General features: G+C 47.2%; 1 protein-coding gene across 1 annotated transcript in view; it reads left to right on the top strand.

Moving 5' to 3' along the window:
• The window catches only part of PTPRQ (protein tyrosine phosphatase receptor type Q), a 197,034-nt gene that overhangs the window by 65,968 nt on the left and 109,986 nt on the right, over positions 1–21,080 (top strand). Inside the window, exons 17-22 of the mRNA XM_054989033.1 lie at positions 16,191–16,363; positions 16,493–16,703; positions 17,762–17,887; positions 18,000–18,179; positions 19,370–19,477; positions 20,179–20,460. Coding sequence (XP_054845008.1) covers positions 16,191–16,363; positions 16,493–16,703; positions 17,762–17,887; positions 18,000–18,179; positions 19,370–19,477; positions 20,179–20,460 — 1,080 coding nt within the window. The remainder of the gene's footprint in view (positions 1–16,190; positions 16,364–16,492; positions 16,704–17,761; positions 17,888–17,999; positions 18,180–19,369; positions 19,478–20,178; positions 20,461–21,080) is intronic.

Raw genomic sequence — 21,080 nt, 5'->3', positions numbered from 1 at the left:
GATGCCAGTCCAGGTTGAAGATTTTGGTGGGGGATCCTGGAGAAGGCGAGGTTTGGGGAGGGGAGGGACCTCATTGAGGTATAATGTCATAGAATCTACTCTCCAAAGGGTAGCTTGGAGGTCAGTAGTAATTCCAAGAGATCTCCAGCCACCACCTGGAGGTTGGCAGCAGTACTTACAGATCTGGTCTGGGAACATCCTTGTTTGCAACACCCTGCTTAGGATAGCAAAACAATTGAGATGCCACTGTGGTATATAGTATATTGTTTGAAACAGTTTTGTCTGTTTATTCCATTAGGAATGCAGAAAGGCATGAGTAATTCTGCATGTGCCTGATTTTTTCCCACTTTCCACTTCAAAAATTGCTCTACTCCTGAGGTTTTTTTTTTAAAAAAGCAGTTTGAATATTAGGTATGAAAGCAATTTAAATAGAAATTGGTTTGTATAATGTTTCTTTTGGTAAATGAATCTTGGACTTAATTTCTAATCTGCCTTTTGAACTCAGTGAAAGAACAGGTTGAAGGTTCTGGTGGCAGCTTTTGAAAGGTACAATGAAACAAAAACAGGAATAATGTGTTCAAGATACAAGCCTTTTTATTTGTTTATTAACTTAAGTCTCAAAGAAAAGGGCAGACTAAATGAAGTAAGTTCATAAATATTCTTTAAAAGAGTACAACACTTATCTGGCCAGTAGATGGCAGTAAGTGTTAAACTGGCATTTTAGGTCTTGGATAAAGAAGAGGCTAACTTTACAGCTGTTTTGTTTTACACAATAATTACAGTACAATGAATGAAGCTTTTATTTCCTGTGGAATATTGATAAAAATAGCTTGCATTTCAATACAGATTGCATCGCTTAGAAATGAATATTACACGTGAGGGATGTGCAAGGACTTGCAGAGGCCAGCTCATTTTCCCCTTCCCCACTATTTCCTCTTCTCCCTTCCCTGAAAACCCCCAGAGCCTGTCCTCTTTTCCTGCTTCCTTCCCACCCACCAGAACTTCAGCTTTGTAACTTCTTCCCTTCCCCAGGTAGTTCTTCCCTGGCAAATCTTTGTATGGTGCTGGTCCCTGGCCTGGGCCCAGTTGAGCAGTGCCAGCCCCCAGGCAAGGTCCAGTTGTGTGGTGCTGGCTGCTGCCACTGAGCCCAGTGCAGCATGGGTCGGACCCAGCTGCATGGTGGAGAACCTGCAAGTGTTTGGAAGTGGGGCACCTCACTTTCCCCTGTATCCCCCTCCTCACACTATTTCCTCTTTCCCTTCTCCTGACAACCCCCATATCCTTTCTGTGCTTCATTTTTTCCTTGTCACCTGTCCACCAACCTGCCTTTGATATGCCCTCCCATCTTCAGCTATATTTATTATATATTTACAGTTATCTATGCTTCATTCTTTCCTTGTCACCCACCCACCAACCTGCCTTTGATCTACTCCCCCTCCATATTCAGCTAAATTTATTATATATTTACTTCATTTATACCATGCCTTTCTCCTCAATGGGGATCCAGAGCAGCTTACACCAGGCTCCACTCCTCCATTTTATTCTCACAACAACCATGTGATGTAAGTTAGGACTGGAGCATGTGACTGGCCCAAGGTCATGGGGTGAGCTTCCAGAAAAGAGTGAGAATTCAAACCTGGTCTCCCAATTCCTAGTCTGAAACTTTAGCCATTATACAGCAGTGGCTGCTGTTGAACAATAGCAAGCAGTTGTTTGTGCCAGTGGTTGCTGCCAGGCCAGCCCTGATGAACTGTCTCTCAAAGGCCAAAACAGCCCTGGAACGGGCCCTGCCCCCTCCCACCACCTCTTACTGACAGGGCCTGAAGGCTGGCAGTATTGTTGTTCTCTAGCAACCCCAACAATGATTACTGGTAGAGGGTGTTTGTTTCTTAAGGTATGGGTGCTGCCCCTATTATTTGGGGGTTACCTTCCCATGTATATTTTTCAGGAGTCTCCAGATTTAACTATCTACAGATGGGGCCACACTGAGAATATATAGATACAGATATATGTATTGATACTGTGTATTTATTGCTCAGAAATATTAACCCTTTAAGCACTAAACAGAGCAACAGAGGGCTGAGAGAATCCGTCCTCTCTGGAGCGATTTCTTCCGGCTCTGATGTCCCCTTCCAGAGCCTTTGCCCTGCTGAGACTCGGTTAATTCAAAGTTTTAAGCAGCAAAGACAGCAGGGTAAAAGCTCTGGAAGGGGAGACAGTCTGGGACTCCAGAGGCGGTTGTCAAGCTATGGATGACAGGCTATGGCAGATAGATCCCTGTACCATTGCAGCAAGAAATCTAGGCTCTTGGTTGAATGGCTTTATTCAGAAATCAGAACACTTCCACAGATATGTCTGTAGAATTACTCAGAAGCAAGGTAAGCATCTAAGCAGTAAGAACAGGTTGACAGGAATGGTGACCTGGGGGAAAATCCTTCCTCTTAACACACACTTTTGCTCCTTTTCCCTCTCAACAGTAAAACCTGAGACTGTCTCATATTTGTACTATCAAGTTGAGACACTGAGAAAGCAAGAGATCAAAGTTGAGACATAGCAGCGCATGGGAGTGAGCAGTACACAAGGTCAGAAGCACTGAAAGTTTCTACAGTCTGTTAGATAAGGCACCTGCAGCTTCAATAAGCCTGTGAAAGGAAACAGTTATGGCATTGGCAATATGACATCAAGTTATAGCATGAATCATTGGTTCAGGAACAACAGGTCAGCATTAAGTAGTGGCATGGATGGGGCACAGACATGACATTCTGCCTCCCCAAAGATGGCCCCTCTCCTCAAGGGCCAGGTTTGTCAGGATAATGTTTGTGGAAGTTTGAAACAAGTCTAGATGCATTCATATGGGATTGTTCTACGCATTCCTTGTAAGATTCATCAAAGTCTTTCCACCTGACTAGGTAGAAAAGTTTGTTGTGCTTTACTTTAGAATCCAGAATTTCTTCTACTTCATAATGAATTTGTCCATCTATTAGCATCGGGTGTGGGGCCCCCCGTTCTGGATGCCACTGGTCAGGTGGAGGAGCCTTTTTCAGCAGGCTGAAGTGGAATACGGAGTGGATTCAGTTCAAATTCTTGGGGAGTTCAATTTCTATAGTTACTTTGTTAATTAATTTCTTTATAGGAAAAGGTCCTAGATATCTCCACCCCAATTTCTTGCTAGGTTGCTCCCTTTTTATATTTTTGGTGAAAATATACACAAAGTCTCCTGGTTATACTTTCCATTGTTCAGAGTGTTTCTTGTCAGCAAATTTCTTATAATCCTCCTTAGCTTTTTCCGAAGTTTTTTGTATGATTTCCCATTGGGAAGTTAAATTAGTTCACCATCCTTCTAGATCTCCTGGTTATTGGGACCCAGGGGTTGTAGCAAAAGGCAAAGCGTTTCCCTCATATACATGTACTATTTTAAAAGGAGTAGCTCCTGTAGAGCTGTGTATTGAGTTGTTATACACATATTCGGCAAAATCAAGAAAATCAATCCAATCATCTTGTTGATAGTTAATGTAGCATCTTAAGAACTGTTCCAGCACTTGATTTGTGTGTTCAGATTGCCCGTCACTCTCAGGATGATAGGCGGAGTTAATTCCTTGTTCAATCCCAGCAAGTTTGAGAAGCTTCCACCAGAAGTTGGCAATGAACTGTGGGCCCCTGTCGGATATTACCTTATTAGGAAAGGAGTGTTGTTTGACCATGTGTTTGATAAACAGGATGGCTAGTTTCTTGGCTGTAGGGATCGTAGTACATGGAATAAAATGAGCCTGTTTTGAAAACAAATCCATTACTACTAAAATGACTGTATATCCTTTCGAGGGGGGAAGATTGTGATAAAGTCCATTGAAATCACAGCCCACGGTCTAGGAGGGGTTTCTAAGGGTTGAAATAGTCCAGGGGTTTTTCCCTTCCTAGATTTACCCATTATACACACTGGACATGAAGATACATGTTGAGAAACATCTTTTCTCATAGCTGGCCACCAAAACTGACTTTGTACTAAGAGTAGGGTTTTAAGATACCCCAAATGTCCAGCTGCTTTGGCGTCATGACATTGTTGTAAAATTTCTTTTCTTAAACAGCCTGGGAAGTATAGTTTGCTCATTTTGTACCAGTGGCCATCTCCCTCCTGTTTCAGTTTGGCTTTGGGTACATTTCCCCCCTCCTTTTCTGTTTCAACTTTTATTCTCTCTCCCCATTCTGAGAGATCAGGTTTCATGCTGCTTTGTATTTTTGCAGCTTGGCTGTGTGCTGTCACCGCTCCTCCCAGTTGAGCTGGTGAGAAAACTGTATCAATTATCTCCTCCTTCTGGTTGTCAGAAAGTGCGTCCGCTAGGAAATTTGATCGGCCAGGGAGGTACTTCAACTTGAAGTTGAATTTGGAAAAGAATTCTGCCCACCATAACTGTTTGGCGTTCAGTCTACTGGGAGTGCGTAACGCTTCTAAGTTTTTGTGATCAGTCCATACTTCAAAAGGTATTTTAGCCCCTTCTAACCAATGTCGCCAGGTGGTAAGTGCAAATTTCACCGCAAAAGCTTCTTTCTCCCATACGCTCCAATTGCATTCAGTTTCAGATAATTTTTTGGAAATATATGTGCAGGGATACAATTTCTCCTCTTTATTCAGTTGTAGGAGGACCCCCCCCCCCATGGTAGCGTCACTAGCATCAACCTGGACCACAAATTTCCAGTTCGCATCTGGGTGCTGTAGAACTGGTTCTGAAATAAACAGTTTTTTCAGTTTTTCAATTGCTTCCTGGCATTCCCCAGTCTAATTCAATCTAGCACTAGTTTTTTTCCTTTGTGTTCCCCTCTCTTTGGTTTCTAGTAAGTCGGTTAGGGGGAGAGTGATTTGAGCAAAGTTTTTTATGAAAGGTCGGTAAAAGCGAACTCTAGAAACTATTGCAATTGCCTTCTCATTTTGGAAGGTTCCCATCCCACTATGGCTTGGACTTTTGCTGGGTCCATTTTAAGTCCTTGATGTGAGACCCGGTACCCCAAAAAATCCAGTTCCTCCTTGTAGAACTCGCATTTAGACAGTTTCACTGGTAGTTTGTAGTTTTTTTAAGCGGTCAGCACCTTTCTAATCAATTCCACATTGGATTCTTTATCAGGAGAATAAATCAACACATCTAGGTAAACAACCACATCTTTGTACAGGTACTTATGCAGCACTTCATTGATTAAATTCATAAACACACCTGGCGCCTCCTGCAGGCTGAAAGGCATCACAAGATATTCAGATTGCCCCAGGGGGGTATTGAAGGCAGTTTTCCATTGATCCCACTCCCGTATTCTGATCTAGAAGTAAGCATCTTTTAAATCCAGCTTCGAATTTTTTTTACCTTGCGCCACCACACTGAGCAAGTCTCTGATCAAGGGGAGGGGGTAAGCATTTGACATGGACACAGCATTTATTCCACGATAATCAGTGCACAGTCTCAGCCCCCCCATCTTTATTTTTGCGGAATAACACAGGTGTGGCATGGGCAGAGCTGGCAGGGCAGATGAATCCTTGCCCCATGTTTTTATCAATGAACTCTCTCAGTTCCTTTCTCTTTGCTGGGCTCATAGAGTACAATTTTCCTTTAGGCAACTTTCCCCCTGGAATTAATTCAATAGCACAGTCCGTGCCTCTATGGGGGGGAAGCTCATCAGCTTCTTTTTCATCAAACACTTGATTTAAATCATGATATTCTAGAGGAATGGCCTTTTTCCTCCTCTGTGGTCAGTAACACAGTTTCCACCTCAGCGCTGACAGATAGACTGGGACATGGTGGGCCACTCCCCAGGCCACGCTTCCCTCAGGCTGTGCTCCAGCCACTAGCTATGAGCTTGGTCCAGGCACTAGGGATGGGGATGAAGGAGGAGATAAAAGGAGAACTCTAGAGGCAGGCTGGGGAGGAGAATGGGGAGAGAGCCAATGGAGCTGAGAGAGAGTACAATAAGGGTGATTTCCTCATGGGAAATAGTGTGTGCCAAGTTGAGAAGAACCTCAACTTGGGCACACCGCGCTCTTGAGTCAGAGGCCTGAGAGAAGCCCTCGTGGAGAAGGAGGATAGGATGCCATACGGTCATAGATAGAACCCCACACCTCCGGAAAGGTTACCATATGTTATTTTAAATAACTGAGTACGGATATAGTGACAAGTTGAGAGCTTTCTTTTACATGTATGTGTAACTACTGTTCATCTTCGTTCTTCTGTGCCTCCACACATGGGGACTGCGCAGGCGCAGGCCAGCCGCCGGAGAATTTTCTAGAGCTTCCATGGCTCCGAAGGGGCCGTTTGTCGCGCGCCTCAGCGACCGTTTCCCGCCCAAACGGTCACGTGATCCTCCAGCGACCAACGGCCCCTTCCCTCAGTTCTCTTCTTGCCGCCGCTTGGAGAGAACGTGAGCTTCGTTGCTCTGTGCTTTGTGCTTTTTCTGACTTCTGATTGATCTTTGGCTTTTGACTTTGGACTTCGGACCTCGACTACTCTTCGGCTTACTGATTTGGACTTTGACTGGACTCGGTAAATACGACCCGAATTGTTTGACCTCTCTCTAGCGTGCCCCTGAAGATGGCCTCAAAGGCTCTCTTTAAGCATTGCTTACAATGCCACACGAAAATGGCCAAGACCGATGGCCATGAACTGTGCCTCTTTTGTTTGGGGGAGACCCACAATGTGTTGGCCTGTAGGATTTGCCAGGGCTTCACCAGCAAGGCCCGGCAGGAGCGCAAGGCCCGACTGAACTCCTCCCTGTGGCAGAAGGTCATGTCCGGAGGCGCCCCGTTACCTTCCCCCAAGGCCGGCCCTAGCCCCTCTGCCGAACGGCAATCAAGAGCTGGCTCAGTGGCCTCCGCGAGGTCGGGGTCGAAACCGCGTTCCCCGAGTGCCTCGGCGTCGAGAGCGGCCTCTCCAGCGCAGGGACCGGTGCGGCCGCCCCGTAGCGCATCTTCCACCAGGTCGGATCCGAGACCGACATCGGAACCGAGGATCCGGGTACCGAGTCCCCGATCGGAACCGACGACTGGATCGATTCCGATGAAGTCTAAGAGGTCGAAGCCGAGGTCCCCTTCGAAGGCGAGGAGCGCGTCGGTTCCGGGGTCTTCTTCGGAACCGGCAAAGAAGAAGAAGAAGACCAAACATCATCGGTCGCCGCATCCCGCTCCCCAAGAGGAGGTCATCGTGCTTCCTCACACGCCTTCCCCTCATCTGGGTTCCCCCGAACCAGAGGAACTCGCCGTGCCGGTGCCGGATCCGATGGCCTTCGAGACGGTGCCCGCAGAGTTCTCGTCGGGGCCGGAGCCGAGCCCGCGCCGTCGGAGCCGACCATCGCCTGCTCTTCGGTCGCCGAGGCTGGAACCGAGCCCGTCTCCTCGTCGGAGCCGTCCTTCCCCTGCCCGTCCATCTCCACCTGCTGCCGGTCGTGAGCGACGTCGGTCTGGGGACAGTGTCCGATCGGCCCGGTCCACTGCGTCCCAACATCGACAGGCCTCCTACCTCCCCTCGCCATACCGTTGCCAGTGGGAAGGAGCACCTGCCGGCTTCTCCATGTCGGAACCGGGACCATCGACGTCGAGGCCGGCGTGGGCTCCCCCTCCACTCCAGGTTCCGGAATCCCAGCTCGGTTCCGATGAGGAGGATGTGGAGAGCTTTGGCGGCTACCAGTCGGAGTCCTGGTCCGAACCGTCGCCGGCTGAGGAGCTAGTGCCATCTGCGGACTCGCCATTCGAGGACCTCCGCATCTACGCCGACCAGATGGCAAGGATGGCCAAGGCTCTCGAGATGGACATCTCTTCAGCAGTCCCCCAGACCAAGGACAAGCTCCTCAAGCGTATCTATGGGGATAATCCGGCGTCCGTTGGCTTCCCCATGCTCGAGGGTATTGAGGAGATTGTGGAGAAGGTGTGGCAGGTGCCCTGTGATCAGCCTCCAACATCCAAGCGCATCGAGCAGCTTTACAAGATCAAGCAGGGCACCTGGCCGGCATTGGTGAAGCACCCTCCACCTTCCTCCTTGGTCACAGAGGAGTTCAACCCCCGACGGTCGGGTCACTCCTCGGTGCCTGCCGATAAAGAGGGCAAGAAGCTTGATGCCATGGGCAGGCGCCAGTACATTGTAGCTTCGCTGGGTCTGAGGATTGCCAACTACCAGACCATCATGGCAGGGTACCAACTGTACCTCTGGGAGAAGTTGGCGTCCTATACCCGAGACCTCCCACCTGAGCAGAAGGCTGTGGTGTCCCTGCTGCAAACAGAGGCTGTCCGGCTGTCTAAACAGCAAATGAATGCTGGGAGCCACGCTGCTGACACTGCTGCTAGAGGGATGGCTTCGGCAGTGGTCCTCAGGCGCCACTCTTGGTTACGGTCGACGGCCCTGTCCCAAGAGGTGCGTTCCAGGGTGGAGAGCATGCCCTTTGAAGGGGACTCGCTGTTCTCCAAGTCCACCGACGAGACCCTGAAGAAGAAAAAGGAGGACAGGCAGACGGCGCGGTCCTTGGGTCAGGCTCCAGCGGACAAGCCCTCCTCCAGGTCACGGTACGCCCCCCGGTCCGGCCCTTACCATTACCAGGGCAGATACCAACAACAGCGGCCGGGCTACCACCAGTATCCTGCCTACCAGCAGCGGCCTTACCCTCCCGCACAACAGCAGAGGAGGCGTCGGCCCTTCAAGCCTCATCCGGCACAACAACCGGCCCAGCAGAAAGATCAGCAGGGCACCGGGAGGCAGTACTGACGGGTCACGCCAGCCGTATCCCCGAACTTTTCGGACAGACTGAGTCCACTCCTCTCTGAGTGGGAGTCAATAACATCTGACTCATGGGTCTTAACTATTGTTGAACTGGGATACGGGCTGGAGTTCGTTGAGCTGCCTAGATGCAGTTCACCCCTGACAGCTGTCAATAACACTATGGCCGAGCTGGATGCGGAGATTGTGTCGCTCTTGGCCAAGGGTGCTGTGGAAGAATTGCCCTATGAGGATTCTGTACAGGGTTTCTTCTCTAGGTTCTTCCTGGTCCCCAAGAAGGATGGGGGCTTACGTCCCATTTTAGATCTGAGGGGCCTTAATGCCTTCCTCAAGGTGACCAAATTCAAAATGGTTACGTTGGCGGCTGTGATCGCCTTGCTGAAACAGGGAGATTGGTTTGCGGTTCTTGACTTAAAAGACGCATACTTTCACGTGGGCATACGGAAGGAGCACAGGAAATACCTGAGCTTTGTTTACCGGCAAAGGGTTTTCCGGTATAAGGTGCTCCCCTTTGGCCTGTCCACTGCCCCACGTGTGTTCACTAAATGTGTGGCCCCTGTGGTTTCCTTCCTACGGGAAGAAGGCTGTACCATCTTTCCGTACCTCGATGACTGGCTCATCGTGGCTGAATCGGAGTCTAGGCTGGTGCAGGACATTGGCTTGGTACTTAGCACCTGCCAACGCCTGGGGCTCCTGGTGAACTTGGAGAAATCCAAGCTGGTGCCCAACTGCAAAGTGTCCTACATTGGTGCACTGCTAGACTCTGTGGAGGGTAAGGCTCTGCTTCCCTTGGAGAGGGCTCGGTCCCTAAAGGGTCTAGTGTCCGTGTTTAAAAGGAACCGATTCCAGTCTGTGCGCACTATCCAGTGCTTACTAGGGCATATGGCAGCGGCCACCTCTGTGGTGCCTTTCGCTAGGCTGCGTATGCGCCCGCTCCAGAATTGGTTTGTGCGGAGGTACGATGCTCTGCTGCACCCTCCGTCCCTCAAATTCTCTATCCCGAGGGTCATCCTCTCCTCCTTGGACTGGTGGCTGTCTGATGACAACTTGTTTAGAGGGACCCCCTTTGGGTATCAGCACCATGACGTCACGGTTACCACTGATGCCTCTCTGCTGGGATGGGGGGCTTACTGTGGTGATGTATCTGTGCAGGATGTCTGGTCTGAGAGGGAAAAGACCCTCCATATCAATGTGCTTGAACTAAGGGCCATTCGTTTCGCACTTGTGTCTCTTACAGCACTGCTGAGAAATCGTCAGGTCTTGGTGCAGACGGACAACACGACTGCCATGTACTACGTGAATCAGCAGGGGGGCACAGTGTCTATGGCCCTGTGCCGGGAAGCCACGCTCACTTGGCAGTGGGCTATCAGGAACGGCGTGTCGCTCCGTGCTATACACGTGGCTGGGTCAGACAATGCCCGGGCAGATGCCCTCAGCAGGGTCCCTTTGCTGGACCACGAGTGGGAACTGAACGTAGAGTGCGTTGGGCCGATCTTCCAGATGTGGGGTCATCCAGTGATAGACGTATTCGCCACTGCGGCGACCACCAAGGCCCACACGTTCTGTTCCAGGGCAGGGAGCGACCCCCTCTCTATTGGGGATGCCTTCCAGTTTACGTGGACGCAGGGCTTGCACTACATGTTTCCTCCGTTCCCCTTGATTCCCAGGGTCCTGTGCAAGATAGAGGAGGACGGGACGGACTGCATCCTGGTGGCCCCCTTCTGGCCACGGCAGGTTTGGTTCCCGAAGCTCCTGCGGATGTCCCAACGGACGTATGTGAGTCTGCCCCCTCGGCAAGACCTTCTCCTAAACGGGAGCCTAGTCCACCACGATCCCAGGAAGCTGCACCTAACGGCTTGGCGGATCGTTCCTCCCCGATAGGCTTTACTGACGAGGTACAGAGGGTCCTCCTGAATGCTCGTCGGCCATCCACTAGGCGCGCTTATGCGGCCAAGTGGCGCAGGTTTGAGCTCTGGGCACTTGCCAGAGGAGTGGTGCCTGACAGCAGTCCCTTGGGGGTTGTGTTCGAGTATTTGTGCCACTTGCGTGGCCAGGGCTTGAAGGTGTCCTCCCTCAAGGTCCACCTAGCAGCGATATCAGCTGCTCACACCCGAGTTGAGGGTGCTACGGTGTTTTCTCACCCACATTCCCGCCAGTTTCTTAAGGGCATGTACAATCTTTACCCACCTGTGTCGGCGCCAGTGCCTCAGTGGTCACTGTCCTTGGTGCTCTCACGTCTCATGTTGCCTCCATTTGAACCAATGGCTACCTGCCCCTTGGATATGCTATCCTACAAGGTGGTGTTCTTGGTGGCCGTCACATCGGCCAGAAGGGTCAGTGAGCTGTCTGCACTGCGGTCTGACCCTCCCTTTCTTGTGTTTCATCCCAACAAGGTGGTCCTGCGTCCCTGCCTCGGGTTCCTGCCCAAGGTGGTGTCCGCCTTCCACCTCTCGCAGGATATCTCACTACCTGCGTTCTTTCCTCAACCCTCCTCTAAGGGGGAAAAGGCCCTTCATTCCCTAGACTTGAAGAGGGCCCTAGCCTATTACCTGGATAGGACAAAGGGATTCCGCACCAGTCCTCACCTGTTTGTGTGTTTTGGGGCCAAGGACAAGGGTAACAGGGCTTCCTCACAGACCCTGTCTAGGTGGATTGTGACGGCCATTGGCAAGGCCTATTCCCTGGCAGGGGTGGCTTGCCCGCTTCGTGTCAGGGCCCACTCCACGCGATCCCAAGCGTCCTCTTCGGCGCTCCTCAGGGGGGTGCCCCTGGTTAACATTTGTAAAGCAGCCACATGGTCCTCTGCAGACACCTTTGTCAGGCATTACGCCATTGATGTCAATGCGGAGCAGGATGTATCTGTGGCTAGGGCTGTCCTACACTCCCTTTTTTCCTGAAGGAGTTTTGGGATGACTTTCTTGGCGTACCTGCTGGGTACCCTTGAGTGAAAGAGTGTATATATGTACCTTGGGGTGTATATATGTAAATATTGAGTATTTATGTGTCCTTACACAGTTTTTTACATAGATGTATATATGCATATCTATTTGTTTATGCTTGTTTGTTCAATAAAATTGTGTTGGACTTCACCCCCGCCTTCCTTATTGTGTGAAGCTTGGTACACTCCCATGTGTGGAGGCACAGAAGAACGAAGATGAAAACAGGGTTAACATACCTGTAACTTATGTTCATCGAGTTCTTCTGTGCTGACACACAACCCTCCCTCCTACCCCGCTGTGAACTCCAATGCACGATAATGTAATGGCTGTAACGGAAATTGGTGTTTTTAAGGTGTTATGGCTGAAGTGTGTTGGTCAAGCGGCGGCAAGGGAGAACTGAGGGAAGGGGCCGTTGGTCGCTGGAGGATCACGTGACCGTTTGGGCGGGAAACGGTCGCTGAGGCGCGCGACAAACGGCCCCTTCGGAGCCATGGAAGCTCTAGAAAATTCTCCGGCGGCTGGCCTGCGCCTGCGCAGTCCCCATGTGTGTCAGCACAGAAGAACTCGATGAACATAAGTTACAGGTATGTTAACCCTGTTAAACAGAACATAAACAGTTCTAGGGCTGACATCAGACAACATGAAGCCCAAGTAACTCATAGGAGCACATATTTAAAACAACAGATAGAACGTACGGCAACATAGTGGTGAAATCTATAATACCTAGCTCATTAGCAAAGCCTCTGAGACCCCCCTTACAATACAAAAGCCTTTTTGAATTGTTCAGTTTTGCATTGTTTGTGGAAAACTAGGAGAGTAGGGGCTCTCCTGACCTCAGACAGGCTGTTCCACAGGGTAGGAGCTACTACAGAGAAAGCCTGTGTATGGGCTGCTCTTGATTTCATCCATGTGCAGGGTGGCACCTGCAGGAGACCCTATTCAGATGAGCAAAGTTGCCATGGAGGAACATACGAGAGCTCAGGAGGTATATTCATAGACTCAGTCACACATTTTCCTTGCAGATCTTCACTAGCAGAATATTCATCCACACAGACATAGATTCACTTAGGCCTTTCCACACAGCTTGCCTGACCTAGATAGAATAATTTCTCTCTCAGATAGACACAGGCTGCCCCGGGCACACACGGTTTGTCTAGTTAGACAGAATTAGGCCCTCAGGCTTCCACACAGTTTGCCTGATTTAGCCAGAATAAATTCATTCTCAGAAACACACAGGCACAGATGTTCTCATGGTCTCCACAATTTACCTGATTTTCCCAGAATGTCTCACGACTTCATACAGACAGCTCAGGCTTATTTGAGACTGCCTGTCACAACTAGAATGAAAACTTTCTCTCAGCTCAGAAACGAAAAACTGCAGTTCACTGTCCAATCAGATCACACTTCATTCGCCCATCTGGCCCCCCTTCTTTCCTCAGAGACCTGCATTTCAACTCATGGTAATAAATAGTAAGAAACCCACATTAGCAAGCAGTAATAAAACACACGCAAAACATTATAACTACTACCTAAAATAGTACAGCAGCAATGTTCATCATTGGAAATGTATCACAAAATTAAGTAAACTAAAACAAGGCATTCACTGATGTCAGGTTCCACCAGGGGTGCCGCCCTGTGAGGTGCCAGCCTGCCTGACCTCAGCCTTAAAGGACCTTCAGGGAATAGGTGGGATCCCGCTCTGTGGAAGGAGGGGAGGTATACCTCACCCTCACACCCTCTCAGTCCACTCGCAGGTCCCTTCAACCTGGCCTTGTCCCGGCTGCCTTCCACGACAGCTGTCCTCCTACAGCTGTCAGTCTTACTCCTTCTCTTCATCTCCTTCCCTCCACCTCCTCTCTGCTGTGCTCTCACTCCTTTTTCTCCCTCTTCCACTCCATCACACTCCTACACAACCTACCACACCCTCTGGGTGGACTTCCCTTTTATCCTTTCAGCCTTTCCCAGCTCCACCTGTCAACCATGCCCTCCTCCTGCCCTCTAACCATGGCTCTGTTGCCAAGTAGGCCCCCTCTCCTGCTTTAAGGCCTGCTATGAACTGTGTTAAAGTTTCCTGCATTACTGTTTCACTGCTGCTACACAAAGACTGCTTTGCACGTGTGTTCTGGTACACGTGTCAGTTTCCTGCCTGCGTGTCAATTACCTTGCTGCTGCAATAGACTGTGTAGTTCCCTGACTCCATGTTTGGTTAACTGCACAAAGGACTCTTTCTTCTGGGCAACCCTGCCCTGACCTGTATCTGGATTTCCCAGTGTATGTTTGGACTTTGTTACAAGTGTGCCTGCATTGCCATCTGCCACGGACCGTGCCTGTTCCCTGCTTTGGACTGTGTTTTGTGTGCTGTTCCCCCTGCCTCCATGGAAGCCTGCCTCATATGGGCCCAAGCCGCTGCTAGCAGCCGGGCGCCTGCCGGGGAAACCTCCAGCGAGCCTGGCTTGGCGCTCCCTGGTCAGTTCCCGCCTGGAGCCTCCCGCGAGCCGGTCGCCGAGCTTGCCCTCGCTACCGGGCAGCCTGCTATCCAGCCCCAGCTATGCCCAGCCGGCATCCATGTTCTCAGGCAGCCAGAAGACCCAGAGGAAAAGACTGCTTTGGGAAGCCATTTTGGCGAAGCGGGCACACCACGTCCGCAGCGAGAGTACCTCGCCCCGCTCTGCATATCTTAGGAGCCGCCCAGGAGAAGGAACTAAGTGCCGACCATCCCAAGCACTTAGAGAATGCATCTCAAAGAAACCTCCGCATTCCAGAGCTGATGACATCAGGACAAGCCCTGTCCGCTGGAACATCCTTTCAGCCCACTTGGATTTCCCCCTCCCTCTTTTGTCCCCTCTTCCTGAGGTGTCACTTATCGCAATCAGATTACCAAAGTGGCCCATCCAAGCCATTCAGTAACCCATTAGAGTCTTTGTTTTAATCTGTGAGAACCACCAAGTACAGCACCAGCCTCAGGGTACGTTTTGGGGTATTTAAGCTGGTCTCTCAGACCACACGGTGCTTAGGCCATTCCTATCCAGACCCCCCCCCCTTGCTGTCCGTGGCTTAGGCCATTCCTATCCAGAACCCCTCACTGTCTGTGGCGCGTGCCATCCTATCCAGAACCCCTCGCTGTCCGTCTGTGGTCCCAGTGCTGGCATTGGGCCACCCTCGCTGCTGTGTCTCTGCTTCGCTCCAGGATTGTGAGTATTTCCCTTATCATCGTTGGGAACCAGCTAATGCGAACGTCTCTGTATTTCCTACTCTGTATTTCTTAGGTCTTGTATGTTCTTTGTATGCTTGTGCAAGTTCAGGCTTACGCCACACTAAATACACGTGTTTGGAACCTATTTGTAGTCTGCCTCTTTTTCACTTGAGTGTCTGGGATCGGGACCTCCGTAGACATAGGTTAAGATCCGCGCTAATTTTAAGTTACAGACTGCTAAAGCTAATCCCCCATTATAATAAAGAGCAGTTCTGGTAACAGCTCTGGCTAGTACAGGCAGCTGCACCTGTGTTTGCTTGGCTGGAAGCACTGGGCCAGTCCACCTGTGTCTTGTTGGTTGGCTGCCAAGCCTCTCCTGGTGAGCTGACTGCTGGAGGCAGGCCCAGCTTTGTCTCCTTGGCTGGCTGCCAAACTTCTCCTGCAGAGTGCCTCAGGCAGCTCCATTTGGAGTTGTTTTGGTTCTGGAACCCCCTGGACCAGGCTATTGCCTTCTAGCTGGGCTGCAGGCTAGGGCGTGGCTCTGAGCAGCTGTGGCTGCTTTTCCCCTCTGGCTGGTGAGGTTTCTGCTTGTTCAGCTGCTGGCTGGCTGTCCCCGCTGCCTTTGCCCTCTCCCTCTGTTGTGGCCCCTCTGGGTTGCCCCCACTCTCCCTGCCTGGCCTCCTAGACTCCCACTGGAGGGTGGGACTAGCTGGCCTCCACCTGCCCCTTCTAACCCTCTGGGGCTTGGGTGCTTCTTTTCCTCCCTCCTGTGTAGGTAGGCTCTTGTCCTGGGTGTCTGCTGGGGCAGCTGGGTGGCTGTCCCCCAGCTGCCTCCCATCCCCTTCTTCTGGCCAGTCCGGGGGCTGCACCTCAGACCCTGGACAACTGACTGTAAAAGACTGAAAAAAACATACTTTCAGAATAATAAGGCATTTTGGTTAATGCAAGAGATATATCTACATCAGCTTAAACTTGGTTCTAAGTTTTGAGGATGGGGATCCAAGCTAATAAATATTTGTGTACCAGGATGCATACTAGGTAACTTAAAAAATAACTGGTGGTGGTGTAATATTGACATACACAACTTTGTGCACCATTGCATTGTACATACAAGACATTGTATGTCTAGATCCAAACTCTGACAACAATCTTGGAGGGATCATATATTCTAAAGCCAATATAAATGATAAAACAATTCCTGATTTTTGTACAGATCTGGTCTGCTGACTGATATAGCCAATGTGTATCTTTACAGAGTACTTTACAGAAGAATTAAAATATTTATTGCAACAGTTAGTTTACATCATATGTTTTATGTTCCAGTTCCAGGATCTGTATTTGACTTGCATGTCGCTGAAGTAGCAACAACCTTTATTAGAATTGCTTGGAAGAAACCACAGCAACCAAATGGAATCATCATTCAGTACAGAGTAAAAGTATTGCTTGAAGATACAGGGGAGATTCTTGAAGATACAATTCTCACAGAAAGAATTAAGGTGCTTTGATTTAATATTAGTTACTACTAACTGGAATTAGTTGCATGTTCCTCATAGCAATGTAAAGAGTGAGAAATTAGAGGATGTTATTTAAAAAGTTTTTCTAACTTCTTTGCTTTTCATTTTTAGAGTTTTATTGAATCTTCGGATCTAGACATGATAAATGAAAACACACCGTCATCTTTCACATGGAATGAAATACAGGCTGCACCTGAGTTAGATGAAGGTTCAGCTGATAGTTTTCCCACAATCAACTCATTTTCTCCAATAAAGTTTACAAGTATATCCAGTGATGATTTGCCATTTTCAGATGGAGTTTCAGAATTGCATTCAGCGTCTGGTAAGTGGTGTTGTCGTTGTTTTTTTCCCTATACCTAACTCTTAGTTCAAAAAGGTTGTGTCACATGCATGATCTTTAACACAGAGTTCAGCCAAATTATTAATGGGTCATTTGCTAAAGTCAGAATTTTTTTGGCCTACAAACTACATGCAGGACAGAGCAAATGGGAAATGCCACACAAGCAGAGACTGCTAGCCTCTTGTCACCCAATTGACCTTCCTCCTAGAGAAAGAAGATGCCAGAGCCGTTGGAGAAGCTCCATAGACAATCAGTTATTACAGTTGCCAAGGCAGGTGTGATTTGGAGGAGATTAACATATCTCCATGTTCTGTACAGACCTTCATTTCTCCATGAGCTTTTGACTAATAGGTTTTCAGATGTCACTGAAGGTAAATAGGTCAAAAAGTTACAAATTTGCTACATGGGGGCAACAAACAGGTGGAGATGACCCTATGACACACTGATGTCATCAACACACAGAGCATTATCAATGGAGCATTTTTCTTGACTAAGTATGGATATTTATGACCCATTAAATAAGGCTTGACTGACAGATGCAGGCTTAAAATGCCTTTCCAAATTTTGTAGAGGCATTAAACAAAAGGCAGAAGGCCACATTCTGATTTTATTTACATTTCATTGAAGGTCAGTTATAAATGAAACCAGAAATTTTGGTTACTTTTAAAAACACAGTCTTCTTGATTTAACACTCCTGACCTTTCACCGAGTATTTTTAAAAAACTCCATTTGCATTATGAGAATCACTGAACATTTTCTTAAACCAATGTACAGTACAAAATGGAAACATTTTGAGACTCCTGTTTATCATTCTCTTTGTATACTCCATAATGCATATAGTTCATTCTTCTACTCACTATTAGACTCAATTTCTTCTTAAAACATGGTTTTTACTTTATGGGAAAAGTTTACTCATTTGCTTTAGTGCTTATCAATATGGCAATATTTTTGTTGCAAAGTATTTAATATACTAGTAAAGTAACTAAGCTTTCCTTTTTAAAAATCTACAGCATTGAAGACTGATACCATCAACCTTTCAGCTAAGCACCTGTCATATCTTGTAAAGGAACTCCAACCTTTTACTCAATATTCGGTTGCTGTGTCTGCTTTTACCATTATTGGAGAAGGACCACCAGCTATTCTCATTGCTAGGACAAGTGAACAAGGTAAAGTTTTATGACTGAAATAATTTCATGCTGGCAGCTCTTTATTTCTCTGCAGATTTCTAGTTTGTTGAATTCCTTCACCTGTATTAAATGGCTTGCTTTTGTTCTGCAGTTCCAAGCTCTGTTGAAAATATAAATTATAAAAATATTAGCTCATCCTCTGTTTTGTTATATTGGGATATACCACTAAATCCCAATGGGAAAATAATACATTACACAGTATATGCAATGGAGCTGGATACCAATAAAGCTTTCCAGTTAACAACTTCAAATAACAGCATCTTGATTACAGGTAGGGGTCTTTTTTAAAAAAATTGTAGTTGATAACTATGAAAACTTTTTTGAATTGAACATAAATGGTGTTGTTCACATCTTTGCTGTTTGTATGTGTTAGGAAATGAAACTCTTTTAAAGCAATGGTCCTATTGCCATGCGTTGTCTGGCACAGCTACAGCCAACTGTACAAATCATTAAGTTAGCTCTAGGTCTCCTAAGCTTCCATTGTTGTACTGAAAATATTGCTGTACAGTTGCACAGACTTCCATTGTGTCCAGTTGTTCTATCGTTACCATTTTCACTTAAGTAATAAAATTTCTTTTGTTCAAAAAGTTAAAAGTCCACTTGATTCTACTAGTTTTAGGAGGTTAGTCATGTTGGTCTACAGTAGAACAGCAGGATTTGAAGCCAGTGGCACCTTTGAACAGGGTTTTCAGGGTATGAACTTTTCCAAGGGACCCCTGACTCTGGAAAGCTTATATCCTAAAAAAAAGGAGCTCTGACTCTCGAAATCTCATACCCTGAAAATTTTGTTGATTTCTCAGGTGCTACTGGACTCAAATTCTGCTCATCCTTCTAAATATTCTATAACTGTTAGACTGTGGCAAGGACCCTGAGACTCATTCACCTTGTTCCTCAGACTAAGCAGTCTTTGAGCCTGTGTTTCTTGAACAAGAGCCTCTGCTACTCGCCCCACTCCATACGACATACTGATTTTAAAAATGCGAGGATTTGCAAAGGTCATTATGACATGACTGTTCGGGGGGGGGGGGGGTGAGAAAAAAATCCTACTGGTCCTCCCCAAGACTGCAGACTGCATTTTGGATTGTGGGCTATGAAAAATACAAGTTAAAACTAACTTTCTCCAATGAAGCTTAACATATAAGACTAAATGCCCTTTAAAAAAAAAACTTTACTACCAGACACAATTCTAAGAAACGTTACTCCAGCCTAAGCTCATTGAAGACTTGGGTAACTCTTTTTAGGATTGCACTGTACATGTCTTAAATGTTTCCATTTGTAATTCCTTCAAAGATGACACATTTCCCCATTTAAATATGTAAGTTGCATGAATATATGGGTATGTGGAAAGAATCTCAGAATCAGAATCCCAGAAACTTCTGCTTGATTCCCATTGGAATTAATTGAAACTGTGCAATTTCAATCCTAAGTGGGTTGTTTATAGATTTTTTTAACTCTTTCCAGGCTTGAGAAAGTATACAAATTATAAAATGAGGGTAGCAGCTTCTACTACTGTAGGAGAAAGTGCTCTTTCTGAAGAAAATGATATTTTTGTGACAACGCCTGAGGATGGTGAGGAAGGTTTTCATATTGATTTTACTATTTGATACACCTTTGATTATGAATATTTTTAACTATCTAAAGCTCTAAGTGATGTATTAATGAATTAAAATGATAATAGTAAGTAAATTATGTCCACTCGGTCTTCCTGTAACTGATGACAGGAGATTTGATTCTTGAGAGCTTCTACCATGGAAATCTTGTTGGTCTCTAAGATGCCACTGGACTCAAATCCTGCTGTTCTGTCCACTTTTATAAGAGGGAATAATTCTAAAGCTCATACAAACAATCTCTGTTGTGTTTCAGTTTAATAGCTAATAAATTTTGTGTTTTTAAATACCTTCCTATAAGAAGATTGGAAAAACTGCTTTGGATAGACGAGTGGCTTTACAGTAGAAGATTATATATTTGAGAAACTACCATTGCTCAGTGACAGAGTCCATGCTTTGCACACAATAGAGTCCTTCCCAGGTTCACTCCCAAGCATAAATAGGATAGCTCTTTGTTTAAAATTGGGTTGCCCACTCAAAAAAACAATATGCATGAAACTTTAGATTACACTTTGATATGAAGGGCTGGATATGACCTGAGAGATCTGTGATTATGCTTTCCTGCGATTTTAAAAAAGGACACAAAGCAAAGTTGAATGAATAGAAATTTAAATATGACCTTCAAGAAATGTTTTTAAAAAAAATATATTTCCTGACTTAAAGAACCAGATTCTCCACCCAGGAACGTTGAGATATTAGAACTGAGTGCAACTGAAATAAGCTTAAGATGGTCACCCCCGGAAAAGCCTAATGGGATCATAACACATTATGAAGTGATGTATGACGACTCCACTGCTTTAATTATTAAAAACACTACTGGAACAAATCTTCGTTTACATGGCTTGACCCCGTACACACTCTATAATATTTGTGTAAGAGCATTTACCCATCTTGGTCATGGAAATCAGTCGTCTCCTCCACTGTTCATCAGAACAGCTGAAACTGGTGAGTGCAGAACTTTAGACTACTATTGTATAACTGGGGCTTGGCAATCCTAAACTAAGCCCCACTGAAACCAACAGTTCTTATTTCCAAGGGAACACGTTTAAGATTAGTGTGTAAATCTGATATCATGGTGTTACATATGTGGTTTCACATGTGATGTGCTCTAGTCCAACAGTTCTCAAAATATGAAAAGGACTTTCCCAGGAGTATGCCTAGGAGGTGACAGGCCATAGCATTGCCTTGACCCTAATAATTAGCATCTTAGTTGCTCCAGGAGTTGGACACTTAATTAGCATCTTAGTTGCTCCCACATGGACACAAGCCACTGTATGATTGCCCTGCCACCTGGGAGTGAAGCAGGATGCCAGCCCCCAAGCTGTGCATGTCCCCAAATAGCTCCATCCTAGGATTCCTTAAGGAGATCCCCAAAGTGGAGGAGATGGGCGCAACAACTAAACTGAGGGAGGGTGGGAAAGCTGGAGTAACTGCCTACTTGATCCGTGCAGAGAAAGGTTATAAGCAGCCAGAATGGACTAGAGTGAGAACTTCTCTTCCCCAGTCCATCTGGTGAGTTCTGCCCTTAAGCTAGCCAGCATGACTTGGGACTGGCTGCTGGGGAA

This window comes from Eublepharis macularius, chromosome 9, assembly GCF_028583425.1.
Source record: "Eublepharis macularius isolate TG4126 chromosome 9, MPM_Emac_v1.0, whole genome shotgun sequence".
NCBI lineage: Eukaryota > Metazoa > Chordata > Lepidosauria > Squamata > Eublepharidae > Eublepharis > Eublepharis macularius.
The sequence above is the reverse complement of the archived record's forward strand: the minus strand, read 5'-3'. Positions and strand labels throughout refer to the sequence as shown.